The sequence below is a fragment of the Oncorhynchus clarkii genome, chromosome 29 (assembly GCF_045791955.1).
Source record: "Oncorhynchus clarkii lewisi isolate Uvic-CL-2024 chromosome 29, UVic_Ocla_1.0, whole genome shotgun sequence".
Lineage (NCBI taxonomy): Eukaryota > Metazoa > Chordata > Actinopteri > Salmoniformes > Salmonidae > Oncorhynchus > Oncorhynchus clarkii.
In genome coordinates, this window is record NC_092175.1 from 31,189,256 (window position 1) to 31,199,915 (window position 10,660).

The window sequence follows — 10,660 nt, forward strand, 5'->3', positions numbered from 1 at the left end:
AATGGTTTGGTTGGGAAATTCGACCTTTCAACTACGTCATCGTTGCGTTCACGTGACCACTAGACTTTAGAGAACAAAGCCCTTTTAGCCTGGAAACTGCGTAATGTCCACATTTTCTCCCGCCACAAAATCTTCAACAAAGATAGTTAAAAACAAGTCTTTATTCTTCCCTAAGTGATTTGAAATAACCATTATATTTTTGCTTGATTTATTTGATAAAGGGAATATACTCTCTTATAGAATGTTCTTAGCAACATAACTTCTCATTACATTAAATAATTTAATTCTACATGCAAAGCAATACCTTCAGGATTTACTCAATTCATTAAATCTAATGTGTTTTGTAGAACATGTCAAGATAGAGGCACAATTTATGTTGTATGGTTGCCCCCAGCTGGATAAGAAATGTATTAAGGGAACATTTACATTCCAAGAACAAGATCTCTCTCTCTGGGGGAAATTCTTCTGGAATGTAGACATTACTGAAATTGAATGGAAAAAAGCTTGGTTGCTCCCTCACAAATGTTGTATTTCAAATGAAGTAAAACAAATTAACTTAACTATTGCACCAACTATACCATTGTAATAACTTTTATTAGCATGTTTTGTGATTTAAAAAAAAGGGGAAACTACACGTTTTATGAGTGCGACTCTGTGAAGTTATTTTGGCGCGAGTTAAGTAATTACATGTGTTATCTCATTAATAAGACCCATGTATTTACGATGAAAGATGTAATATTTTATTCAAATGAAAACAAGCTACTGAAATAGTTGTTCATTTCTTAATTCTCTCTCGTCCATTTTACATACACAAAAACAAATATTTGAAATCTGTCCCCATACAATCTCTAGAATTAGTCAATGACAAAACAATGTATTCTTACAACTCTATCATAGTTTGATACAATTGTAACCCTGGACCTTTTTCTGATTATTTTATTTGAGATACTTGCATTTCTGTGAAATTGTTGTCACTGGCAATTCCCTTGTAGTGATTTGTATTTCTTAAAATGCAATACAAATATACATATAATCAAATCAAGAAATTACAGAATGAGTCCAATTCACAATCCAGCGATCTATTGGAGTGAACCAGTGTCAGGATCCACAATGTAAATGCATAGTGTTTGTAGACTGTACATCATTTGGAAGAAAAATCCTGCCAGGATTGTGGTTTCCCAGGGAAAATCAGTGGGTGGCCTGACATGACCAAGTTGTTGGAAATCTATCCTGTACAGTCATTTTTTCTAGGAACAAATGTTTTGTTGAATTATTTCTCTTCATTCAAAAGTGTTAATGTTTTTGACTGCATTATTTGATGTTCTCTAGTTTTGCTTTGCCCAGCCCATCATAGGTTCAACCTGCCAGACTAAGCTAAACAGCTAATCCTTTATGCAAACGTTTCGAAGGTGGCACCAGGTGGGCAGGCAGCTCTCCTGGGAGCCCATGGCCCTCCAGCTTGGCCTCAATGAGGTGGATGGCTAGGGCAAACTCCTCATCATCCAGCATGCCATCACAGTCCACATCAGAAAGCCTCCAGATATGGCCAAGTACTGAGTTTGGCAGGTGGGTGCTGACCATCCACTCCTTGGCCTTAGTACCGCTCAGTTTGCCCTCATTTGGACAGAGATTGTAGAATATCTCATCATATTTTTGTTTATCTTTTGTCACCACCCACTCATCATTCTGCATTTCCCTGCTTACTCCACTCTTTGTAACTTGCTCAAAGAGAGACCAAGAAGGTTCTAAGAAGGTTCCATCCGGAATCCCTGGCAGGGAAGCCTTCTTCAGATCCTGTTGATGTAGTAAAGGCATCAGCTTTGCAATGTCATTGGACAGTAACTTGTCCAAGGAAGCCATTAGGCTGGGCTTGAGTGTCTTGAACTTTGTGAAATCTTGACCCATTAGCCGTTCCTGAGAACAGAAAAAAGCAGGAAAGTCATACGAGCATGATTTTGAGTAAGTGATAATCAACTAGTCTGATTTTCTAGAAGTTGTACTGATCCTGAGAGCTTTCTGTTTCCTGTAATAAACACATCAGCAATAACCATTATGAGTAGGGCCCTGTGTTTTGTGCAATCATGTGACATGACTGGATTTTAACCTTTATTTTAAGCTTTTTCATTACATTTTTCCCTTTTGGTACAGCGCCATTGTCAGACAATTGCTTACATTTTTTTGTGTAATTCTTATTTCTGGATGGCTTAAAATACAGGATAAAATATTACTGTGTCACATTATGACTGCACAAAACACAGGACTCTAATTATGAGTTCTTGGTAAATGGAATAGGTAATCCAACCAAATATGCATGCAACAAAATTGGGAGGGTAGCAGACCTGCATCTTGGCACAGTCAGGAAAGTCACCAGCTGGTACTCGCTGTTGCTGTTGAATCTTGGAGAAGATGAGAGGAAGCTTATAGATCAGGTTCTGCTTCTTGCTCTCCTTGCAGAAAAGTGTGGGCATCTCCTGCTTGAGATGGTTAATGATATGTGCATGGGCCTAGAGTGAGGAGGACAAAGATGGGAAGCACTTAACCTTTGTTTCAAAAGAGTCCATCATTTTTATAGATTCATGCCTGTGCAAATGCTCTCCAAGTATACACTTATGTTTATTTATAAACAATTATATCAAATGAATATAGACAATAAACGTGCCTCACCCTAACTAGGCGTGCCCTCTTAACTAGGTCATTAAGTTTCCGTACGGCAGCATTTCGAGGCAGGTTCCGGATATCCGCCAAAAGATCCAGTTCCTCAAGCTCCAGCAGTTGACAGTGGTCAGACAACAGACGTGGCTGTGACCAGAGGGAGACGATGTAAACCCGGAGTATTTCAGGTGTTTGAAACACCTTCCCCAGTGACCACATGAGAGCACCATACACTCGCATCAACTGTTGAGAGTCAACCCTGTCTGCTTTATTCAGTACCACACGCAGCTTGTCTTCATAGCCACACAGAGCCCCAAAGGCACGTGTGAGCTCATCAGAGAACTCCAGTTTATGTGCATCAAACAGAAGGATGATGTGGTCCACACGTTCTGCAAACCAGCGCAGCACTGCTGGGAAATCATATCCTAAATTAAGAAAGAATAGCACAGAAGTTGTATAAATCCATTAAAAGAAGTGGAACACTGAAATTGAATAACTATGAATTAGGTCAACATGCATAATACCAGTGGACCTAAAATATTTCATTTGATTGAGCGGCTGTTAGCAGCTCCACCCTTTGATTAATATCCCCACAGAGTCAAAATAATCTGCACAGTCCTCCCATACAATAATTTGACATCCTACATTCTGCTTCAAATCAAGACCCACCCTCTCTCTGAGGACCGAGGGTGTCTCAGGGAGAGTTGGGATATCCCCCAAAAACATTTCCAATTCACAAGTGTATTAAACACACAAATATAAGCACTCTCCAAATTATTATTAGCGTTTTTTAATCAATATTAGTCTTACAAGTCAAAATTCCAGCAGGATAAGGTATACGCAGAATACATGGACTACTGAAAAGTTTTTCAATTCAAACAATTGATTTGAGATAATATATTAGGACAGTAGGACTTCTCCATCCCCCATTCAATGCATCTTTCTTGCATCTGACCTCGACTCATTCTCCTCTTAGCCGAAGATAAGATGCCTGGTGTGTCAATAATGCTGATACTCTCCAGGACTTGATTTGGCAGCAGGGCACACTGGAATCTTGGGGAAAGAGAAAACAAGAATTTGACTGTCTGCATCAAACTTTGCATGTTTTTCAAACATCACCGAAGAAGCAATGTGTTGAAATTGAAATTCTAAATAACATTTCCAAGCTTGTCCTCTTTGGTAGCACTAAAGTTAATGCAGCTCACTTTTTCATTTCTCATGTCCCCCCTTTCCCTATTCTCAGTTTTCCATCCACTCCTTGATTTGCTTTGTTGGAATGGTTATATTTCCTATCCCTGCACCTGAATTAAAACATTTATTTTGCCAACAGCCACTAACTTTGCCCTGATGTCCTCTTACCTGTTCAGGAAGGTATTTCCAAAAGAGTTGAGGTGGCGAAAGGGCTTTTTGTGGTCTACTGACAGAGCATTGCCTGGGATCAGTTGTTCTACTTCCCCATGCATGATGGCAGTGAAGCTGTCTGTCGTGGGCTCTGGACCAACACGGCTACCTGGAAAGTCTTGCTCAAGGAGATATCTTTATCACACACAAAGAGATAACCAATATACATACAAATGTCTTTCTTTATACGGTGTATGGCAAATACTGTCTGTGCCATAGGCCCGTGAGCCCTTACAATAGATTAAATAATTTAAGTCACCTGATAAAAGTAGTCTTCCCTGTCGAGTATTGACCCATCACCAGCACCATCGGTTTGTTGTCAAAATCGGCTTCCTCAAAGCTGGGAGAATGAAAGTGTTGGAAGTCATATTGCTTCTCTATGGGAAGCAGCCTCTTATAGTAAAGATACTTGAGCTCTTTTGTGACTGCGTTGACATCCTCCAGGGTTTCAGAATTTCTGTCCTTCAGCCCCCCACTAGACATGATGGTGGAATAATATAGAACAAAAAGGTACTTGAAGTGTTGGTGAGTCTCTTATTCTGCTGTAGAAGAATGTGAAAAGTAGTGACTGCAAAGAATGAGCTGTAAATTGTGAATAGAACACAGTGGTCTGAGCTGCCTGAGCCTATGCTGCCTCAGGGACATGCTCAGAGGGTGGAGATGGGTGTTGACCACAGCTGTTCAAGTGCACCTAACACAGACATATCAATTGGGATTGGGTGGAGGAGTGAAACAATGCAATTTTCTACTGAGAAGGCGAATAAGAAAAGCTCTGACATAATAAAAATGTAAAAAAAGCTCAGACACACATGGTACCAATAAAAATTGTCAGCCCTGGCCTCCCGAATGGCGCAGAGGTCTAAGGCACTGAATCGCAGTGTTGCTGCGTCATTACAACCTGGGGTTCGATCCCAGGCTGTGTCATTACTGTCCGTGACCGGGAGTCCCATAGGGAGGTGCACAATTGGCCCAGTATCGTCCGGGTTATGAGAGGGTTTGGCCGGGGGGCTTTACTTGGCTCATCGTGCTCTAGAGCCTTCTTATAGTGGGCTGGGTGCCTGCAAGCTGACACCGGTTGTCAGTTGAACAGTGTTTCCTCCGACACATTGGTGCGGCTGGCTTCCGGGTTAAGCGAGCGGGTGTTAAGAGACGCGTTTTGGCGGGTCATGTTTCGGAGGACGCATGACTCAACCTTCCCCCCTCCCGTTGGGGAGTTGCAGCGATGAGACAAGATCGTAATCACGGAATTGGAAGAAAAAAAAAGGGTAAAAAAATGGAATAATAATATTTTTTTAAAGTTGGCAGCCCTTGTGCCAAACCAGAAGACTAATAGTATGCCTATGCAATTCATCAGCCAGTCAGGCCAGTTAGTTTGGCAGACTGGTCTCATAGACTATGCCGTAACATAGAAAACATAAATCCGGGACTCAAATTATACTGAACAAAAATATAAAAACGCAACATGAATTTAAAAGAGTTACAGTTCATATAAGGAAATCAGTCTATTGAAATAAATAAATTAGGCCCTAATCTATGGATTTCACATGACTGGGAATGCAGATATGCATCTGTACCTTAAAAAAAATAACAAATAATTTAAGGTTGGGGCGTGGATCAGAAAACCAGTCAGTATCTGGTGTGATCACCATTTGCCTCAAGAAGCGTGACATCTCCTTCGCATAGAGTTGATCAGGCTGTTGATTGTGACCCGTGGAATGTTGTCCCACTCCTCTTCAATGGCTGTGCAAAGTTGTTGGATATGCAACACGCTGTCGTAACATGCTCAATGAGTGACATGTCTGGTTAATATGCAGGCCATGGAAGAACTGGGAAATGTTCAGCTTCTGGGAATTGTGTACAGATCCTTGCGGCATGGGGCCGTGCATTATCATGCTGAAACAGAAGGTGATCGCAACGGAAGAATGGCACGACAAGGAGCCTCGGGAAGTCATATCTCTGTGCATTAAAATTGCCATTGATAAATTGCAATTGTGTTCGTAGCTTATGCCTGCCCATACCATAACCCCACCGCCACCATGGGGCACTCTGTTCACAACATTGACAACAGCAAACTGCTCGTCCACACAACGCCATACATGTGGTCCGTGGTTGTGAGGCTGGTTGGACACACTGCCAAATTCTGTAAAAAGACTTGAGGCAGCTCATGGTAAAGAAATGAACATTCAATTCTCTGGCAACAGCTCTGGTAGACATTCCTGCAGTCAGCATGGCAATTGCACGCTCCCTCAAAACTTGAGACATCTGTGGCATTATGTTGTTTGACAAAACTGCACCTTTTAGAGTACACCTGTGTAATGATCATGTTGTTTAATCAGCTTCTTGATACGCCACACCTGTCTGTTGGATGGATTATCTTGGCAAAGGAGAAATGCTCACTAACAGGGATGTAAACAAATTTGTACACAAAATTTGAAAGAAATAAGCTTTTTGTGCATATGGAACATTTCTGGGATTTTTTTTTCTGCTCATGAAACATGGGACCAACACTTTACGTGTTGCGTTTATATTTTTGCAGTTCAGGAAGTGTACTGGGCTTTAACTAAGTGGTATTTCCTCTATTGTGTGAGTGTTGATGAAAGTTACATTTGTCTCACTCAGGTGTTGTTTTAAAATAAATGTTATTTAAATACTTTTGTTTGTTTGAAAATTGTTTGAATGTTCTTGAACCATTCCTTTAATGCAACAGTTCTTTACGGATAGTGTTCGAGACATTTCTTACTTCTAAATGAACATCATGCTGCAATTATTGTACAAACTTCGCTGCTGAACCTGTGTTTTTACTTCATGCAAACCAAGGACAAAGTGCAACAACTCCTCACAACTTTACATATAGGATACATATTATTTGGTATGGTACACATTGAAAGCACTTTACGACGACTTATGATGAAAATTCACAGCTCACATGTAGATATGTGGGCAAGACGCTAGTAGGCCAGACACTTTTTTTACATGTAAAAACAGACAAGTGTGGCTTTGAGCCCAATAGCTGCATTATTTGTTTGCCTTGTCATTGATTCTTCAACTTTTTACCTAGATGAGTTGAAATCAGCTAAATCTTAAGCAGGAATGGATGGATATTTTCTCTCAGGCCTATGTTGAGTGTGCATATCCACAACTCTGTTCTTACTATGATACTGACTACAAGCTCACAACTCCTCCCCTCCCACCCAAGTCTTGCTCTCATAGGACACTAAAGACTGATACAGAGTCTCTCTTGTCTTCTTGGCTCCATTCTTGTCACTGCCCCGTTCTCCATGCACCGTAGACCCTCCCATCAGTTTCTCCACATAGTCACTGTTCTGGTGAAGGAAAAGAATATGATCCAAATGCTGGGGCCCCAGAATGGCCCTGCGTTGAGCAACAGTAGTCTCTCTAGGAGCAAAAGCTCTGTCTGCAGCCACAGCCGTAGTAGGAATAGCCAGAAATGTACGGGCAAGTCTGGCCACGGCAGGGAAGCGATGCTCCTTAGAGTGCCACCAGTGGAGAGGTGACAGGCTACGTTTGCACAAAGGCTCTGCAATGTAGTTCTCCAGCTGTTGGTGGATCTCAGGCATTCGCTCAGTGGGATCCTCTCCTAGCAGTATGTCGTACATGGTTTTGGCCACTGGGCTCACTTGATTATTAGAAGGGGGCTGCAGATGAACGATTGTTGACTGAGAGTTCATCAATCTCATATTAGTCACTCCCCTTTCCCTTCCCTCTTCGCCCTTCTCATCATCACCGCCTTTATCACGCTCTCTGCTTATTTCCTCTGCCTTCATTTGCACTTGAGCAGATAACAGTTCTTTAACCTTGTCGTGCAGCTTACTACGTGCATGTGGGCTAAGGAAGCGCAGCTCCTTAAACCTCGGGTCCAGGAATGAGGAGAGGACGGCAGGGCTGTCCAGTAAGGCCTCCTCTTCACCCAGTCTCCACTGTCGCTCCATTCCTGACTGCACGGTCTCCATGACTCCTCGAGCCACAGGGCAGCTACTCTCTGCGATGTGTTGCCTTAGGACACGGAATACACCATGCAGGCACGGCATAAGGGCGGAGATGGACACATTTATGTCCTCACTCAAAAAGGAGGCAGCGATGCGCATGGTCTTAAGAACTGGCACCAGCTCCTGGAGAAGACGCCACTGGTGGTCCACTAAGTTTGGAGCAGCTTTCTGCTCCTCTAGAACGGAGCTCACCACCCATTTCAGCCCTAGCAGACTTTCACACATGTCGATAGTAGTTGCCCAGTGCCCTGGGTCATCCAGCGCCAGACAAGCACCGGCTTTATTAGCAGCTTCTGCTTTGTGGATCAGAGCAGCAGCAGCAGGTGTGTCATGCTGGAAATGTGAAATAATCCTGCGGGCCTCAGAAAGAGCCTGTCTGACAGGTTCCATCCATAGTCCTTCCTGGATGCAGAGCTTGAGGGCTTCCCCTGCACAGTGTAATGCTACCCAGCTCTCTGGGAGATCCTGAGGTGATTGGCCTGGTCCAGCAATTTTATTTTCTTTCTGAAGTCCCATATTCGCAGTCCCTCTGGCCTTTGAGGTCTTGGGAGTATCGTGCACAACACAGAAAACAGAGCTCTGGGGGAGATGGAAGTCAGAGAGAACTGCCTTTAGGGTGTCACCAAATTGAGTGAACCCACTTCCACAAGCCCTCTCTCTGATAACGGTCATGGGACGGGTCTGCAGCACACAACGGGCCAAGCGCCAGTCTTTGTCAATAAAATGTGCACTTACAGTTAAGAACACCCGGCCGCTTGCTCCCACCTCACAACCTGCTGCTGACCTCCAGTATTCAGTGCAAAGTGATATGCCACGTGGTGCCAGGCCAGACTGAAGACACTGCTGCAGTTGCAGTTTAAGCACATCATAGCGATGCCAAATAATGCTGCCGAGCTGAGAGGGAGATGGCACTGGGTACTGTGGTTCTAAGCAGCTCAATAGAAGACGAAATCCCCTCTCCTCCACCACAGACAGTGGCTGCAAGTCCCTGTACACCACTTCTAATATTAGGTCAGTCAGGAACCCAGTTCGCTTATCATTGGATTCCTTGATACAAGTGCCACTGCGACTGCTATCACCAAAGTGGTTGTTCTCACTGTATAGTAATCCAGTATTTGAATTTGACGGTTCCAAATCTCGGCTGCAGACAGGGTTTGCATTGGCACCGCCTGCTACATCTGGGGGAGCACATGTGATTCGTGAACGTTTGGCCGTCCCTTGTTCAGGAGATAAGTCAGCATCCTGCTGCTCCTCTTTTACAACTACATGCAAATCTGGCTGGAACATGAATGTGTTGGCAGTAGTAGATGTAGTGGAGATGTTGCAGGGGAATCTGGGCTGGGCCATTGGCTGAAGTGATGTAGCTGGAATCGGGGCCAAGGCCACCACTGTGTTATGGAGTACAGGTGGACCATTGTCACGTATATTATGTTTGCGGACAAGGTGCTCCCTCATAGTCGTAGTGCGGTTGTGAAAAGACAACTGTCTCTTGCATATATTACACTCAACATACATCTCATTAAGCTGGATATAGTAATTCCAAACTGTAGACTTGCGTCTATCCAGAACCAGTCCTGGTGGTCCCCGATCCCCCCTTCTCCTCAAATTTGGTCCCAGACTGCTGGACAACGGGTACCCTCGGAAATCCATGTTAGAGTTGTCAGAGATCACTGGAATGCAAGATAAATACACATTTGTTCAATGTTAGGTCAATGTGTGACTAATTGCCATTTAACTACTTTGGCAATAACAACTAATTAAAAAGGGCACAGAAAACATGCACTAATTGTATGATACACCATAATGTATCATGCATATTGATTTCCTTTTCTATCTCAAAACGTGACTAAGGATCTCAAGATGTTCTCCTGACAGAAATATTTTCTCCACCAAAGAGTTAGAGGTCCCTTTGCACCTGCCCTGTCTGTCAGTTCAGACTAGGGTCCATTGATCTTTGATAATGGTATATTTCACCTGAGATGAACGACTATATCCAACTACTAATTATCTCGAGTCCAGAAAAATGTGATTATTATATACATTTTCTTTTTTTAAATGTATCACAAATATCGGAACTCCATCTGAATACCTAAATAAAATTACAGCGCCCGTAGATTCAAAATAAGGCCATCTCTATCAAACTAGAGACCTTTGAACGGGAACTGATCAAACACTTTGGGTTATAGTCAAAAGTGCATGCGCTGAGTTAAAAGAGAAACATTCAAATAACCAAATACAATTTCGACCAAATGAATGCATATGATCATGCAAAAATACCTGTGATTTCCGAGTCGGACTCTACATCTTCACTAGGTGTAGCTTTAGTGACAAGAGGATGTTTTTTTCGCAAATGGTATTGCAAGCTTGTTTTGCTGCGGTGGTAGGAAAAGCTCTGTTCGCAATGGAAACAGTAAACTATGCTTTTGTCTGTTAAGATTCCTTTCGCATCCAATTTAAAGCCAAAACTTCCATATAAACTTCCTTTGAGTGGTTTATAGCCTTCCATTGTTAGTAGTAATGGTCAATTATATAGATAACCATTGCTAAAATGTCTCACAAAAGTACCATACCACCATGTGTTTTTATTACTGATCACCTGA

At 42.7% G+C, this 10,660-nt stretch overlaps 2 protein-coding genes across 2 annotated transcripts; both read right to left on the bottom strand.

Moving 5' to 3' along the window:
* Positions 1-143: 143 nt before the first annotated feature.
* Positions 144-4,662, bottom strand: LOC139387766 (EH-domain containing 2a). Its single transcript, XM_071134003.1, has 6 exons — positions 4,313-4,662; positions 4,012-4,188; positions 3,608-3,705; positions 2,665-3,077; positions 2,340-2,504; positions 144-1,914 (listed from the first exon to the last, which is right to left on the bottom strand). Exons 1-6 carry the CDS (start codon positions 4,534-4,536, stop codon positions 1,375-1,377), a joined length of 1,617 nt encoding a protein of 538 aa, XP_070990104.1. The 5' UTR covers positions 4,537-4,662; the 3' UTR covers positions 144-1,374.
* A 1,864-nt stretch (positions 4,663-6,526) lies between these two features.
* Positions 6,527-10,658, bottom strand: LOC139387765 (zinc finger BED-type containing 4-like 2). The gene is made up of 2 exons (XM_071134002.1): positions 10,338-10,658; positions 6,527-9,730 (listed from the first exon to the last, which is right to left on the bottom strand). Exons 1-2 carry the CDS (start codon positions 10,564-10,566, stop codon positions 7,224-7,226), a joined length of 2,736 nt encoding a protein of 911 aa, XP_070990103.1. The 5' UTR covers positions 10,567-10,658; the 3' UTR covers positions 6,527-7,223.
* Between the last annotated feature and the right edge of the window lie 2 nt (positions 10,659-10,660).

Excerpts from the sequence above, each read along its gene's own strand:
- LOC139387766 (XM_071134003.1), bottom strand. The coding sequence starts at position 4,536 with ATGTCTAGTGGGGGGCTGAAGGACAGAAATTCTGAAACCCTGGAGGAT. Across the intron at positions 3,706-4,011 it reads GGAAATACCTTCCTGAACAG|ATTCCAGTGTGCCCTGCTGC; the intron begins GTAAGAGGACAT and ends TCTTTCCCCAAG. Across the intron at positions 3,078-3,607 it reads TAAGAGGAGAATGAGTCGAG|GATATGATTTCCCAGCAGTG; the intron begins GTCAGATGCAAG and ends TTCTTAATTTAG.
- LOC139387765 (XM_071134002.1), bottom strand. The coding sequence starts at position 10,566 with ATGGAAGGCTATAAACCACTCAAAGGAAGTTTATATGGAAGTTTTGGC. Across the intron at positions 9,731-10,337 it reads GTCCGACTCGGAAATCACAG|TGATCTCTGACAACTCTAAC; the intron begins GTATTTTTGCAT and ends CTTGCATTCCAG.